The sequence below is a fragment of the Ursus americanus genome, chromosome 14, assembly GCF_024610735.1.
Source record: "Ursus americanus isolate L20-20 chromosome 14, mUrsAme1.1.p, whole genome shotgun sequence".
In the NCBI taxonomy this organism is placed as follows: Eukaryota; Metazoa; Chordata; class Mammalia; order Carnivora; family Ursidae; genus Ursus; species Ursus americanus.
This window is the reverse complement of record NC_142140.1, coordinates 52,648,214-52,665,079: the sequence shown is the minus strand read 5'-3', so window position 1 is coordinate 52,665,079 and position 16,866 is coordinate 52,648,214. Positions and strand designations below refer to the sequence as shown.

The window sequence follows — 16,866 nt, the reverse complement described above, 5'->3', positions numbered from 1 at the left end:
CGTGTCAGGCTTCTGAGCTGCAGAACTGCAAAACAATAAATTAGTGTTGAAGGCACTAGCTTTGCAGTTGTTACACCAGCTGAAGGAGACAGATACGCTCGACATACATTTGTTGGTTCTCCAACCCCGCTCACATCCCTGACATCAATCCCTTCATTACAGTTTGTTCTGTGAAACCCTCGAGTTGAATTCTCTGTCTCACTTAAGACCCAGCAATCCTGCTTCTGGGAATTTTTCCTACAGGTAGGATGCCTGTGCTCATGGGAAATGATGCACAAGGGTGTTTCTTGCTTGTAAGAAGAGACTGGAAAAACCCCGAAATGAAATCAGTGCTGAGACAGGCACACCCTGGAGCTTTCCACATGGGATAGAAAGAATGAGGAAGTGCTGATTGACTGATAAAGGAGGGTCTGCAGGTCATATGGCTCAGTGAAAAAAAAAAGCAAAATGCATTTCGGACTGTAGGACATGCTGTGTTTTAGGTAAAGGAGAGGGGATAGAACGCATTCAATTAAAAACAAATAACATATTCAATTTTACAAAAAGAAACTTTGGAAGGAGTCACAAGAAAACGTGGACAGTGGGTTCCCATGGGCTCCCGTTATTGGGGGGTGGGGAAGCACCTGGTTGGAGGAGCTGGTTCCCCGAGTGTCTCTTAATAGCATTTGATGTCTTAAATCCTCTGTTTTAGGAGAGCCAACACAGGTGAGGGAGGTGAGGCATGAAAGCAAAGAGGGCGCCAAAAAGCTCAGTAACCAAGACAAATACTTTAATGCAATATTTTTTAAAAAGCACAATTAATGTGAAAAAAAAAACCACCCATGAACAAAATATTGAAATTTTAAGTAGAGAATCACTAACAGTGCTGAGTTATACTAGAGCCTGAGGCAAAAGGAAAAACCAGTAATGTGGATTCCATCTTTGAAAGTTTTCACAGTAAATAATGAAGTTGCCAATCCTGGATGGATCCTGGGCCGGCGAGGTTTACCCAGGGCCTTAGGATGCCTTCCTCCTCCCCAAGCCCTCCAGATCCGCGCCTGCCATTCCCACCGCATTAAAGCTTTAGGGGAATGCCATCAGGGTCTGCAGCTCACCACTGCCCCCTGGTGGCAACCAGCCCGCACACAACAGCATCTAGGGGCTCCCCGCTTTAGCTGAGGTTTACGGAGTACCCACTAAGGGCCAAGACCCCTCCAGGGCACTGTGAGCACCTCAGGATGACGGAAGACTCAGTGTGTGCCCTGGTGGTGCTCACAGCACGAGGGAGAGGACAGCACACAGTGGGCAAAGCTTGGCACATGGCAGGTGAGGCAAGCTGCCTGGCTGGGTGTGAGGGGCAACTCAGGTGAGCCAAGGAGGGCCCTGGGGAAGAGGTGGCACTGGGCTCTGGTCTGACGGACAAACAGTTGGCAGGGCTGGGGTCCCCTGAAAGGGGCAGGCAGAGGGCCTCCCTGCTTGGCTTCATCCTAAACTTAAGTCCTTGTTCATCGTACTATTCTTTAGGCCCTTTTCTGTGGCCCAAATATTTCTTTTTAAAGAGCCCCACAAAGGCTGCAGGGAAGGGTGTTCGGGGAGAGGGACAGGCACACGCCAAGGCCCACATTTTGAGCATCTAAGTGCCAGGTGCCCTGCTTGCCTGTGGCATGATCTCATTTTAGCACTAGGCCCAGGAGAAAGGCACTAACATTACTCATGGTGCAGAGGGGGAGGTACACAGAGGCTGAGTAAGTTGCCCAAGGTCACACTGAGAGAGATTTAAAGTGCTCAAGGACCTGCAAGGAGGGAGTGGGAGAGAGGGCAAAAAGAGGGGAAGACGCAGAGAGACCAGGACAGGGGGCAAAGGCCTTTTGTGAGCTGCAGACAGGACTTTGGGCTTCTGCTCTCAGGGAGGGATGTGCCTCGACTCACGTGTTCATCGCTACCCTCTGGCCACTGCCTGTTGGGGTCTAATGGGGGTGCGGGGAACAGGGAAGAGACAAGGAGGGTTGCAGACCAGAGGGGATGGGGATCTGGGCCAAGGTGGAGGCCATGGATGCGAAGGGCAGTGGTCAGAGATGCAGGATGGTCCTGAATGGGCGGTGGCTGGGAGGCTTGGGGGACAAGCCAAAGAGTGGGGGGTGGGGCCGAGAACTCCGATGTAAAGGAATCCTGGGGAAGAATGTTCTAGGCAGTGGAATAGTATGAGCAAGAGCCTGGAATCAGAGTAGAGGGAGCTGCCCGGACAGCTGGAGGATAAAGCCTGAGGTGCCACAGGCCAGGTCTCCAACACTCACTGGGGTCCCCTCCCACTCCAAGAGAAGAGCTGTGTCAACAGCCCTCGAGACGCCCCCCTGAGCATCTGAAATCCTTTATTGGAAGATCATTGCTGTTTACCATATAGAAGACTCGACAGCAGATGAACAGTGAAAACAGAGCCCATAGTGACTAGAGCAGGCCTCTGGGCTGGGGACCCTCCCCCACCCCATGGACCAGCCTAGCGACCTCCGCCCCTCCCTGGACCCCCAGGCCTTTGGCATAATGCTGATTGGGGGGGGGTAGCATCCTGCAGGCAGTGAAGCCCCTTGACTCAAAGCAGAGACTTGGATGAGCACTGGAGGTGGGGGCAATGGGGGTGGGGACAGGCCCTCTCCTGGCCCAGGCTGGGCGGGAGCAGCGAAAGTGGAGGAGGCCAGGAGCTGGGGAGATGGCATCTATTTTTGTTTTCTGAAAAGGGGCACACAGGGGCCTGCAGGCAGGTGGGCAGCAGCTGGGGCGAGTCAGGCGCTGACATCCTTCTTGTCGCCTGGCTTGGGGCCGGCTTCCAGCAAGGGGTCCCCGGGGCCCGCCTCCTCCCCATCCTTGGCCTCGCTGGACTTGGAGTTGGGAACCCAGAGGCCGGAGTCGATGCAGCGCTGCATGTGGTACTTCGCATCCTGTGGGGAGAAGGATGGCGAGTGAGGCCGGGCTGCCCTCCCCCCGGGGGGCCCACCTATCCCCTGCACATCCTTAAACCCGCACACTGCTTCTTCTAGACCAGAGCTGTCCAGAGGACTCCACAATGATAGGAATTGTCTGTAACCTGCATCGTCGGACATGGCAGCCACCAGCCACACGTGGCTGCCAAGTACTTCGAACGTGGCTAGTGCAGGTGAGGAACAGAACTTTACGTTTCACTTAACTTTAACTCAAGTGTAAATAGCGTATGTCCAGAATAAAAGCTGCATTCCAATAACACTTTACTTTTAAAGACAGACAGTGAGCTTGTGAACCACAGTGTGAAGACCCTTCCTTGGTCTAGATATCCTTTTTCATGGAAACTTCTAGAAATCCTGGACCAGGTCCTGCAACTAGACCCATTTCACAGATGAGCAAACTAGTGTGGCCAACCAGTGAGCCAAGTGGCAGGAATGGGGTCAAACCAAGGTCTATTAAAACACAAAGTCCTGTCTACCAGCACGATCACTGCTCCTAATAGTAACAACAGCTAAGGGCGCCTGGCTGGCTCAGTCAGTAGAGCATGTCACTCTTGATCTTGGGGTCATGAGTTCAAGCCCCGTGTCGGGCAGAGCGCTTACTTGAAAATACACACATACACACAACGGCAGCTGACATTTACCATGTGCTCAGCACCCCCACGCGGTTCTCCAAGTGGGTATCCAGAGAAACCGTGGTTTGATGGGGTAACCAAGACTAGGGAGGAGCACCCCTTCCCTGGACAAAGGTGAGGTCAACCTGGTGTGCCCATCAGGCTCATAAATGGCCCACAGGGGCAGTGACACTCAGTGGCAGGGGACACGCTGAAAATTCCGTGCTCACTGCTGGGTGCAGTCACGCAGCAGGTGCTTGACACGTGTAAACAAGTGTGGATGTAAGTCTGGCTGCCTCGTGCACTGCCCCACGGTGACATGACCTCCCCTGCTCCTCCGTGAAGCCCACAAGGGACGCTTCTCCCAGCGAAGTGGGGAGCAGGGCTGGACGGGGCAGGAGGACACATCGCTTGCCTGGGCTGTGCGGCCTGGCAGGCAGGCGTGGGGCCCCGTTACTCACGGTGGGGTCCATCTTGCTGATGGCATCTTGGAGCATCTGCACGTCCTTCACGTCGAAGCATTTCTGGAGCTCCTGAGGGTGCAGACGGGCCAGGGCTCAGGGCCTGGGTCCCATGGGGGGCCCACCTACAGCCCACCTGCTGCCCCCCCCCCGCCCCGGGGCAGGGAAGCCGCACCTCGGGGAGAGACTCATAGACTTCAACGGGGTCCAAGCCACCGGGGCCCAGCCGCTTCTTGCGCTCCTCCTCCTCGTACTCCTTCATGGCCTTCTCGATACGCAGCTTGGCGCGGCCCCGCACACGCTCCTTGAAGGCCTCGAGTTCATCGTTGAAGCCCTCCATGTACTGGCGATCGGCTGTCTGCAGGGTGGGGGCCGAGAACCGTTCGGACACAGGACCGGCCCGCTGCAGGCGCTCAGAGGCCCGGGCGGTCTCCTCCAGCCGGTTCCACCATCTGCGTGCTAACGACCGCCTGCCTGCCTGCCTCCTGCCCCACAACCGGGGACGCTCACCTCCTCCTCCGCCTAGGGGGGGGCCTGCAGGCACCTCACACTCAACACGGCTCGCTCGAGCTCTGGATCGATCCGCACGTGCTGCCGACCTCAGCACGGGTAGCTCTGTTCTTCCAGACGCTCAGCTGAGGAACCCCGAGAGGTCGACTCTGTCTCTTGCCCCATGTTGGGGCTGTCAGGACACCCTGTCTTTCAAACTCTGTCTGGGAGCCGACCACCGGCCCCTCCCGATACAGGAGGCTCTGATCCCGCGGCCATGCGTCTGAGGGGACATGCGTCCACCCCTCCCGTAGACTGAGGCTGGTGCCCCGGAGAGGCCCGCACCCCACCCCACCCCGGCTCCTCCAGGACACTACCTTGATCTTAGTGAAGAACTGCCGGAAGCAGGCCCGGGGATCCACCTTCAGGCTCTTGGCCAGCTCCAGGATGAACTGCATGACAATGGTCTGGTGGGCCACCTGCTCCATGAGTGCGCATTTCTGCCGAGAGAACACAGGCAGGATGTCACTGAGTGGCGGCCTCGGAGCAGGGCCTCCCCCCAGTCCCAGGGCAGGCCCCACTCACCTCCTCCACCTCTAGGTCGATGCACCAGATGACCAGGTAGTTGGCTGTCTCCTCACACACCAGATGGACATTGTCTGATAGGTACTTCTGGCTGTCGTCCCAGCGGCGGAGCATGCCTACGAGAAGGGGTTGGCAAGGAGCTGAAGGGCCCTGGAGGCGGAGGGCCAGCCCCTGTCATAGGCAGCCCCCCCAGCGGGCCCCTGCCCCCCTGTGCCCAACTCACCGAAGTGCTTGATCTGTTTCTCGTACTTCTCCACGAAGGTTTTGTGTTTCTGCTCCCTCACCTCCTCCGACTCCTCCTCCGCCTGCTCTGGCTTGGTATTGACCATGCTCTGTGATGGGGCGAGAGGAGGAGTGGGCTGGGGCGAGGCCGCAGAGCGCCTCCAGCACGGCCGGGTGGGCCGAGGCCGCAGAGCCCATCCCTTCCATGGCGGAGGTGGTGACGGTGTCATGAGCATCAGTGTGGCGGGAGCGTGGGTGTGGCAGGTGTGGCCTCGGACTAGGGCCTTCGGGCAGATCAGAGGGGGGGTACCAGTGGGGTGCTTCATCCGCTTGGCCCCACACACCTGTCCCTCCCCCCACCCTGACCTGCAGAAGCCTGACCCCCCCACCTACCCCTGACCACCAAGCACCCCCCCACCTTGCTGAAGCCGTCCTTGCTGAGCGTGTCCACGTTCCAGGGCATGCTCTTCTCCTTCTTGCGCATCTCCTCCAGTTTCTGCTCCCAGCTCCGCTCCTCCTTGCGCAGCTGCTGAGCCTCAGCCTGCAGCCGCTCCAGCTCCACCTTGCTGCCCTCGCCCTCGGCCACCTCCAGCTCCTTCAGCTTCCGCTGACACTCGGCCACCTTGCGCCGGCACTCGCGGCAGCCCCTGTCCAGCTCCTCCTTCTCCTTCTGGAACTGCTCCATGCGCTCCACCCGGGCCTGTGCAGACACAGCCCTTCATTCCGGGGAAGCGCCTGTCCCTTGACCTCAGCCCCACCCCACCCAGGGCTCCCACCCACTGCACCTGCGATGGCCCAGGGAATGTCTGCACCACCCTCTGTGGCCCAGATGGCCAGCTTCCACCCCACCAGTATACCTGCACACACCCGAGCCCCTAAACATTCCCCTGCACCCCACACTACTCAGAACCCTCTGTGGCATCCACATCGCTCAGCAAAAGCCCAAGTCCTATCCATGACCCACAAGGCCCTGCGTGATCTGCCCCCTCCCTCCAGCCACACTGGCTGCCTCACCTTTTCTCGAACCCACTTCCAACTTCAGGGCCTTTGCACTGGCTAGTCCCTCAGCCCGGAAAGCTGTCTCTCCAGATTCTCCCCACCCCCCACGCCGCTTACTCCCTCACATCCTTACCATCTTGGCTAAACCGTTACTTTAGAGATGAGGCCTCCCCTAACCCCCTGCTGAGGACGGCGACTTCCCCTGACTCTTGGCCTGTGTCACCTTCCTCCTCAGCACTCATTACCAGCTGACGTCTGCTGACGGGTGTTTACTGTTTTGAACGCTGTCCCGCTCCAAGGATACCGGCTCCACGGAGGTGGGGGTCTGCTCACTCGTGTCTCACACACAAGCGTGCAGTGAAGACTGAGGGAACACTTGTTGGATGAATAAAGTGATGAAATGCTGGATGGGGGTCTCAGGCTCCCCCTCCTCCCCAGAGCTGCCCTCAGTGACATTCGGGTGCCCTGGCCTGCCCAGCCACCTCCTCCAGCCACCTCTGCCCCCCAGCTGAGGCCTGCTCACTGGCCCTGTCCTTCCCTGCCTCTCTGCTACCTGGTCCTGACTGCTTTCACTTCTAGATGTCTCTCCAATTCGCTCCACCCAGAGCACTGCTCCCTGACCGCTGCCCAAGCCCCCTTCAGCTCTGTCTCCAGGCTGGCACGCCTCCTTGAGCCTCAGGGCCCACCAACCTCCTGTCCCCCCTACCCTAGCTGGTGCTCCCCAGACCTCCTCTTCTGCTGTACGCCAAGCTCAGATGGTGCCCCTTCTCACTCCCCCTCTTGCTCAGGTCCCCACTGGGCCCCCAGGCACAGGCACGGCCCTGCCTATTCGCCAGCCCTGCCTGCCTCCATCCGCTCCCTGGCTCTCAGCAGCGCTTGCTCAATCCAGAGACAGGACTGAGCCCTGAGAGGTGCCACAACCTTCCACTGCTGCTCCCCCCAAGCTAGACTCAGAAGCTGCCGTCCCTGAAATATGCACATCTGCCTGCAGCCCTCCCTGCCACCCCAACCTGGAGTGTCTGGGTTCAGAAGGGAACCCTGACCCTTGCCCCAAGCTGCCCAGATGGCACCAAGGCCCCGTTGTAGGCCCTCATGGTTCCCCAAATGCACCAGCTTGCTCTTGACTCTTGGCCTTTGCACAGGCTGTTCCTTCCACCTGGAACTCTCTTCCCCTCACTCTACCTACTTTGCCCCCTGGGTCTCAGCTTTTGACAAAGCCTTCCCCAAGTGCCCCCATGCCACATCACTGCACCCCAAAGGCCCCCTTCATGATCCCCAGATGACATGGTAAGATGCTGGAGGACAACCTCAGGGCCTCAAATCCCACGGCCACCAAGTAAAGGCTGAGTGTCCTTGGGTCAATACCCTAACCTCTAGGGTCCCCCATTTCCTCATCTGTCAAAGGTGGACAACAGTACCAACCTCACAGGGTGGCACCAGGAGAAGCAAAGGAGATGAGAAGTTAAAAGTCGACAGTCCAGAGCCGGAATGGACGCTTGGCAAGCGCCATTCCCACGCTGGTGACTGTCATTTCCATCCAAGGGGATAATCTCTCCCCCCCTCTCTCTGGGGACCATTCTGGGGCTCAAACAAGAAAATGTACTTCAAGTGTTTACATCGATTTGCAGCCCAGAGTAAATGCTCAATAACTGGGAGCGGCTGTTACTGCACGGTCACGTCGCACAGCTCTGCCATTTATTGGCAATGTGACCTTGCCTAAGACCCTTAAAACTCTCCCAGCCCTGCCGTTCCTCTTCGGGAAATGGGGCCTCAGGAGTTACTCCCAGGAGACTGCTTGCAACCCCGTACTCAGTACCGAACATGTTCCACTGTTACCACCATTGTCATGGCCACTGCCACCGGAATGGTCTCCCAACTCACTTCTGGGCCTTCTTTGAGGCCGTTATCTCCAGGTTCTGGCACAGAGCCAGGCCCGCTGTGCGTGGGAATCGGAGAACCTGGAGCCTTCTCTCATGCCCCACAGGACTGCCTCCGTCAATCCCGAGTCTCACTTTCCCCATGTGGATAAAGGTTGAGAAGGTCCTTGCCTCGTGGAGAGAGGAGAGAAAGCAGCCCTGGGCCCTGCCACGTCCCCTTCTCCACGATGGGCCTGTGTTGCCCTGGAGGCTCCCTGCTGCCTTGTGAGGGGCTCTCTGGGGTTGGCATTATCACTGGCCTCAGGTGGCAGCAGGAACCTACCATCTAACCTACCAGCAGGTTCCTGCTGGGCGGTCACCGAGCTCCTCTCGGTGTCCTCTGAGTGGCCGCCAGGGAGACGGAAGCTAAATAAAGGCCTCCCAGAGCCAGCGGGGGCGGCAGCCTGCCCAGCTTGCGCTTTACACCTCCGGGAGGGGCTGGAGCAGGCTGGGCAGGGTAGACAGCATGGTGGGGGCACGGCTGCAGGTGTCACCACCCTCCTGCCTTACAGACAGAAAACCTGAGGCTCTCAGAACCTCAGTGCCACACAGTCATGAAAGGAGTCAGAAGAAAGCAGTAACAGTAGCCGCATTGGGACAAGGGAGTGGGGAGACTCCCTTGTCCCTTTCTGGCACCTGTGGAATTTTTCTTTCCCAGAAGCACGAATTACCTGAATAATAACAATGATGACATGGGCTAAAGTTTACAGAGAGCTTATCACATGCCAGATGCTATCTATCCCAAGGACGTGACACACATTGAAGAAATGAGATAACCCCTCCTAACGACCACCCTATCGGGTGGATACCCTTAATATTCCCAGCTGGGGAAACAGAGGCACAAAGAGATCAAACGACTCGCCAGAGGTCATGCAGTAAGTCAGTGATCACGGAGCCAGGGCTGGAACCTAGGTGCGCAGGCCTGTGCTCAGAAGCGCACCCATCTACCTTCTCACAAATCCCACCTCCCGCTCGCTCCGTAAGCTTACTCCCTCCCAGGCCCTGAGCCAAGTTCTTGTTGGACCTAATCTCATTTCATTCTTAGGATGGTCTCTAGGGGCAGGGAAAGTAAAGCAGTAAGTGGTAGGGCTGGGATTAGAACCCAAGCTTGCCTGTCACAGAAGCTGCCCTGCGCTGGAGATGCTTATCTCCCCTCCCCCACCCTCTTCCCCACCAGGCTGAGGACCTGCTGAGGACAGCCCAGAGTCCTCAGCAGGACGCCAAAGGGTTCTGTGCCAGGAGGGAGGAAGGCGTGTGGGGAAGACTCTGCAGGAGCAAAGCACTGGCTCCCCACCCAGCAGGACCAAAATGTTCTCCACACAGCCGTATAGATTAACCTCTTTATGTGTGAGAAGTAGGTGTTCCCAAGAATAGTCTTCAGAGCTCCGCGCAGGCCTTAAGCATTTCATAATAAAATGGTACACATGGCAAGAAATGGAAGTGCTAGAACTTTCTTCTTACACTCAGTGGCTTGCCTGGCAGGTACACTACCCAAGAGACTGCTGCTTTAGGGTAAGGATTGGAAATGAGCCTGGAGACCAGATGTAGGGACTAAAGACACCACAGGATGGGGAAGGGCCCTTCTAGGAGGTTCTGACTGGGAGTTGCCATATGCGAGGGTGGGGTGAAGAATTCCTAACTGGAAGGTTCTGAGAGATACCTCGCCTTCAGTGTGAGAGTAGAACACACACAAGTGTGTGGGTGTAGGAGCTCCAATTTGGGGGAGCAAGAGGTTAGAATATTAGGTCTTATGAGAGCTGTTCTGCTGGTCTGTGAGCACTGCTGGGGAGGGAGAGAGGTGGGAGGACACCCAGACAGGATTCTGGGATTTGGATTTGGGAGCAAACAGATAAAAGAAGGGGCAGTAAATCTGGAATCAAACTGGGGGAGTCCCTAGTGAGAGCAGGGACAGTTTGAGTGTCTGAGAGCTGCAGACTGAGCTGGGGTCAAGAGGAAGGCCGGGTGGGTTTGGATGCTGGATTGGAGTTGGTACAGAGCATTCCAAGGCTGCCAGAGGCTCCTACAGGAAACTATTGGGGGTGGGTTGTGCCTGGGCCTGCAATACCAAGGAGGGGCAGGGGCTCTGGACGGAGCGGAAGCCCTGCGGGGTAGGGTTTCCTGGTATAATGGGAAATGGGGTTCACAGTAGGTGACTGTAAAGAGTGGCTGGAATTGGGAGGCTCCATCAGAGTGAAACCGGTGGTTTGGTCTGGAAGGGAAACGGGGTCCAAAACTCCAGGCCTGAATGAGACTGAAGGCCTGGTGGAGCACTGGTCTACATTGTAGGGAAGGGGTCCTAGATATAGGTTGGACTCTCAGGCTGGGAACATAAATCTCAGGGGAGGACAGAGTTCCTTGTTCTGTCCGGAGGAGGAGCAGGATCTCTGGATTGGAATAGGAATCCCTGTCAAGAACTAGGGAGGAAGATCTCAGAATAAATTCAAAGTATTGAGGACTCCACGATTTGGGGAGGGGCGGATGGTATATCCAAGGTCAGAAACGCCTCCCGTAACAGGATCAGGGTCCAGACTCTGAGGCAGACTTTTGCGTGTAAGTGGAAGGTCCCAGAGGGAATTGAGGGGACACCCCCAAAGCTTTATCTTAGCAGTTTAGACTTGGAGAAAGGTGCCCTGGGGGTCAACTGGGAGTTCCATGCAGAAATTGGAAAGGAGGCCCGGTACCTCTGGTAGGGACTCAGCGTCCTGGCAGCTCTGGGGTCTGGAGTTAAAATGAGGAACCCCAAGAGATACTGAAAGTCCAGACTATACGTTGGGAATCTCAGGTGTCAATGGTGGGGTGCCTGGCAGTATGGGTCAGAACTCTGGAGCGGAGTCCCGGGCGGGGGGGGGGGGAGGGGGGAAGGCGATGGGCGCGCGCACTCTACCTGGTGCCGCCAGCGGAAGAGGCTGGCCGTGTCGATGTTGGGGTGCGTCTCGTCCTCATCGTCAGACACCTCGATATGGTCCCACACGCTATAGTCCACCATCTTGCCTCGGCGGCTCAGCCCGCTCTGGCTCCGGCTCTGACTCTGGCGGCGGCAGCGCTGGAGACTCGGCCAGCAGAGCCCCGCCCCTTCCGCTTCCGCCCTGGCGCGCACGTTCCCCGCCCGCGCATGACGTTATATCCCTAGTAACCGCGGTGGCGGCAGTGGCGACCCGGCTTGCCTTAAAGGGTCAGGCGCACGTGTTCCGGCCCCCTGGAGTCCCCGCAAAGACCCCGCCTCATTGGGCGCGGGGTCTCCGCTGGGCACCTTCTGGAGGTATACGGGCTGGCGTTCCAACCTCGAGCCCCCTCATCTTCCGCTGCCCCCGGGTGGGCGTTTGCGGCGGCCGCGAGGGGCGGGGCAGGTGGCGAGACTGAAGCAGGGGATTGTCCCTATAGCCACGCCGCAGTGACGTCAGCCCGAGCCTACTGCAGGGGCGGGCTTCGGCGGGAAGACCTCCCCCCCTGCCCCTGGAGAAGAAGACCTAATCTTACGCTGGGGAGGGGTGTCTGATCAGAGCGTTTTCCCAGTCTTAGGGGTACAGGATCCTGCCATGGAAAGGTCTAAGTGGAGGAGGGATATGGCCCTGCCCTTGGGGGGTCCGATGTGAGGTTGATGTGGTCCTGCCTTGGGATCTGGTGTTTCCCTGGCTCGGACCACAGCCTCCCCCTCGCGTCACCATGTCCTGTCATTCCTGAACCGGGATTCGCGCACACACTCCGCCTCTAAGATCACCCGGACCCCCCTCTCCCGCCCAGCTGACGATTCTCGAGCTCTTGTCCGCGGCGTCTCCCCGTGCGGCCGCTGGGTGTCGCTAATGTCTAGCCAAAGGCCTGTGCTCCAGCCCTGCGCAGCCGGGGGACGGGAAGGGGATCGTGGAGGTGCGGATGGAGGCTTTCCGCGCGGTGGTACTCTAGAATCGTTCGTAGCCCCTCCCCTTTGGTCTGGAGCCCCCTTACTCGGTCGGGGCTCTAAAGACTCCATTACTGCGAGCTGGGGCGACTCCAGCTGCACGCTTGCGTGCATCCCAACCCTCGTTTTGATACTGGGATAAAAGGCCGTGTTGCAGCCTAGGGCCGGGATTATCTCGGATTAAAGGGCGTTCCGTGGGGGCGGGTGGGATGGGAGGAGCTCCGGCCCCTCCAGTGAGGGGCGCTTTTTCTCCAGATTACCCCCGAGAGGGTGTTTGGAGATAGGGGGCTGGAGGGAATGGATTAAAGGTTTCAAGATGGGGGGGATTCCCCTGACCAGGGAAGGGGAGGGGCCGTCCAGACAAAAGAGCCCGCCTGCTGCCTCCCCTCCCCCTCGAGCATCTTTCAAATCCGCGAGTGGGCGGGCGGGGGAGTCCCCCTCTCCTCCCCCTCCCCCTCCCCCTCCAGCCCAGGCAGTCCAACATCTCCGCGGCCGTCAAGGCCCGGGCACGCGCGCGCACGGACCCACACCCCAGCGGGTCTCACAACCGCGCACACACACATACACACACAACAGCAAACAAAGGGTCTGGACACCCCTGTCCCCTCCCTCCCCTCAGGCCGGAGAGGGCGGGGCATCCCCTCCCCAGCCCCTCTGCAAGGTAAGCTTCGGGGCTGCGAGCTGCGGTGGGGAAGGGGACCCGGCACCCCGGAGGGAGGGGCTCAGGACGCTGTGGGGCTCTCCTGCTCCCCAAGAAAGCCGGGGCCCACCGGTGCGCCCTTTGAGGGGTTCAGGCCGGCCTCCGGGCTGTGGGTGTGCGGGGAGGACCCCAGATGCCGGGGATTCCCGGGTTTCCGCGGAGGTCTTTCCCTGGTTTCCGAGACTGGAGCCAACCGACCCCAGTGAAACGGGGTCCTGGGGGCCCCAGCTCCCAGAACTGGGGACAGGGCACCGGAAGCTTCCCCATCAGCGCCAAGACTTTCCTAACCTGCCAGCACAGCATGTCCAGCTGGGGACTGAGACAGCCCTCTGAGTTGCTTTGCACGGACCCTGGGTTTCTCACACCACCACCATCAGCGCATCTTCTACCTGTGAGGTGGGGGTGGGTGGGCGGCTGCTAGTGGTCCTCTGGACTACCCAAGCTTTCTCTGCTGCATCCCACAGCCACACACTACTTAGCAGCGGTGGGGCCCCCCCGCATCGGCTCTGCCTCCCTGAGCCTCAATTTCCTCATATGCAAAGTGGGTAACGACACCGACGATTCCGAGGTCATGCATGCGAGCCTGCCTTTGCTCTGTCATTGATTTCTCAGTTCATTTCACACATATTTCCAAGTGTCTACTATGTGCCATAGCACAGCAGCCAGGTGGTGGGACTACAGCAACCAGCAAAAACAGCCCTCTGTTTGCTGTGCTTAGACCAAAGGCTGGTGAGGGAACAAGATCAGGTGTAAAGACAGGAATACCCACTGGTGAATTCAGACTGTAAAGACTAAAATCTCAGGGCATAGAGAGTGACTGCGGGTAAGAGTCCTCGAGATGGAATGAGATTTCTGGTTGGTATCTGCCTTATTCATTCATTTCATTCAGCTGCTAATATGGGGGCAGGGCCAGGTCCAGAACAGTGCCTGGCACACAGTAGGTGCTTAATAAATGTTGAATGAATTAAAGAGGGTATTAGATTCAGACTATTTTCATAGTACTTTAGGTCAGGAAGGAGGCTTATTATGAACCGATCCGCCCTCCCTACCATTTTACAGATGAGGCAAGTGAGTCCCTAAGACCCAGAAAAGGGGAAAGAACTTGTCAGAGGCAATACAGGAGTTGATGGAGTATCATTCCCATAAAGTGAGCGTGGCTGAAGGAAGGGGAAAGGAAGAAAGTCAAGACCAGATTTGAGCACAGGGCCCCCCAGGAACGCATGATCGCAGCCAGCTCCTGCCTCTCTCTCTGTACCACACAGACACAGCCCTCCTGTGATGAATATCTCTACTCAACAAGTATTTATTCAGCACCTACTACTATATGCCCGGTGCTGAGGCCACAGCAGGGAACAGGACAAAACTCTCTGCTCCCACAGAGGTGCCATTTAATGGAGAAAACAGAAAAAGAAACAACACAATCAAATATATAACAACAAATTATGATTAGGACTGTGATAGAAATAGAAGGCTGTGTTGAAAAAGCAAAACGGAAGGGCGCACTTCAGGTTGGGTATCCAGGAGGACCTCCTGGAGGAGTCGAATTACTCTTCAAACATCCCCCCCACACACACACATACACTTAAATCCAGACGGACATAATCAGACTAACAAACACCCTATGCCGGCCGAGCCAGCATAGCTAAATAACATGCCTGAGGCCACACAGCTAGCGAGCAGCCGAGCACAAATTTGAACCCAGAACCCGCATTTCTAAGTACTGTGAAATGCTGCCTCCCACTGCGTCCACATGAATGCAGTCTCCCCTCTCCTCATGTACACGTTCATGCCATAATCACACAGAGGCATTCCAGTCTCTTTCCTACAGAGGCTGATGTGGCTTCGCCCTGTCACATACATATACTCCTGCAGGTATGGTCTGGTTTCAGCTGTGCGGCACTCACAGAAAGTTCCACCTGCTTGGCGGCACACAACAGCTGTATATATGCATATATACACACACGTGTGCCTGGGCCCCCTGGTGATCCTTCCTGGCCCGGCTTTAGCTCCGGGCATAGAGCTAGTTAGTAACTCTTCCTTCACAGGCCTGAATGCTCAGGGCCAAGGTGTGGTTAAGGGCATTTATTTTCACTTCCTTCCCTCTTGTTGGCCATCCAACCCTGCATCCTCCTTCTGAGGGTGGTGGGCTTGGGTGAAGCCAGTGCTTTACTGTCAAGCCAGGCCAGGGGCTCCCAGGCTGGGCCACTGACTGATCGCGCTGACGGGCTGGGGTAAGGGGAAGCAGCCTCTTTCGGCCTGAGCCTGGTGCCAGCTGCCCAGAGCAGCCTGCTCTGCCATCTGGACCCCCCTCCCCAGTCGGCCTGCTGCTCAAGGGAGGGGAAGGCAGGCTCAGAGGCACCCCTCTACCTTGGGCACTCAGGCCAGTTCATGATGTCCTGCCTTCCAAACCTGGGGGGTTCTGCCAAGGCTGACTTCTGCAAACGTGCTCAGGTGTCCAGACAGCAGTGGTGTGTATTGTCTCTGCCCTTCTTCCCTGGACCGCAGGGCTCTGTTGGCCATCCACTCCTCCATTCCTTCCTTTATTCTGCAAACCCATGGGCTGTTCCAGGTGCTGGGGATCTGGCTACAGAAATTGAAGAGCCCAGGGAAAGGAAAAAATGCAGGGCCCTTGGTCAAAGTAATGAAGCATTTCAAGACAAGGGCAGCATGTTAAACCTAAGCACGGGGCTGTGAGTGACTACACAGGTCACATGTCTGTGAAGTTGGCTCTGGGTATAGCTAAACCCAGACTGAAAAATCCCCAGCCCTTGTGGAACTTGGGCTGCGGACAGCAGAAATGTAAATATATGCTATGTCAGGGATGATGACAGCCGAGGAGAAAGATAAAGTTGAGTGAGGGCGATGGGGTGGAGGGAGGCGTCTATATCAGGGAAGCCCTCTGGAAGGAGGTGCCCTTGAGCAGAGGCCTGAGGAGGTAAGGGCGTTTACTGGATTTATTCGTTCTTTCAAGATATATATGTTGAGCCCCTACTGTATGCCAGCATTGTCCTAGAACTGAAAAGCCAGCTAGAGACAGAACAGATCCACATCCTGGCTTCACCTCCTAATAAAAGGACGGGCAACAGCTGATAAAAACAGTAGGTACATTCTTTGTCTTGCTAGAATGTTGTAAGTCTAAAAGAAACAAACAAACTGAAAGCAGAGTCAAGGAGATCAGGAAGTGGAAGGAACACAGGATATCCGAGCCTGTTTTTTGGGGTCAATGAGAACTGCAAGTACAAAGGCCCTGAGGTCTGAATATTCTTAAAGTCTTTGCAGAACAGTGAGTCAGCTGGTGAGACTAGGGGGAGGATGGGAGGAGGTGAGGTTTCTGTGAAGGTGTTGCTGTCTTCCATGTCTGTCTATAGCTCCTTGTGAGTCAACAACAATGATGATAATTGTTATTATTACTAGGATAGTGGCTACTGTTTTGTGAGCACCCACTATGAACCCATCATGGTGCTTAGAACCTTACATGCATTTCTTCACTCCAGCTCACAATAACCCCTTCGGATAGGTTTGGATATCGTTCCCATTTTACAGATAAGGAAACTGAGGCTCAGAGAGGCTGGGTGACTTGCCTAAGGACACACAGCTAATAAATGGCAGAACTAGGATTTGAATACAAGTCTGTCAGTGTAATTTTTTTTTTTTTTGAGAGAGAGAGAGAGAGAGAGAGAGAGAGAGAGAGAGAGAGAAGCACCCATGCTGCATGGAGGTGGGGGTGGAGGAGAGGGAGAGAGAGAATCTTAAACAGGCTCCATGCCCAGCGTGGGGCTGGATCTCAGGACCCTCAGATCATGACCTGAGCGGAAGTCAAGAGTCGGATGCTTAACTGTGACTGAGCCACCCAGGCACCCCTGTCAGCGTAATTTTGGAGCCTGAGCCTGGCCCTTACTACATGCCCTCTCTCTGTCTGAGTGCATGTATCTGATTTCGTACACAGAGAGGGGGTGCCTCTTTCTCCCTGTGTCTATCTTATTCATTCCTTTTTTTTTTTTTTTATTTGACAGAGATAGAGACAGCCAGCGAGA

At 56.5% G+C, this 16,866-nt stretch overlaps 1 protein-coding gene across 1 annotated transcript; it reads right to left on the bottom strand.

The window, feature by feature from the left end:
* Nucleotides 1-748: 748 nt before the first annotated feature.
* Nucleotides 749-11,313, bottom strand: CDC37 (cell division cycle 37, HSP90 cochaperone). Its single transcript, XM_045774350.2, has 8 exons — nucleotides 11,122-11,313; nucleotides 5,741-6,022; nucleotides 5,324-5,432; nucleotides 5,101-5,216; nucleotides 4,893-5,015; nucleotides 4,202-4,384; nucleotides 4,027-4,098; nucleotides 749-2,912 (listed from the first exon to the last, which is right to left on the bottom strand). The coding sequence occupies exons 1-8, from the start codon at nucleotides 11,221-11,223 to the stop codon at nucleotides 2,757-2,759; spliced, it is 1,143 nt and encodes a 380-aa protein (XP_045630306.1). The 5' UTR covers nucleotides 11,224-11,313; the 3' UTR covers nucleotides 749-2,756.
* Nucleotides 11,314-16,866: the final 5,553 nt, after the last annotated feature.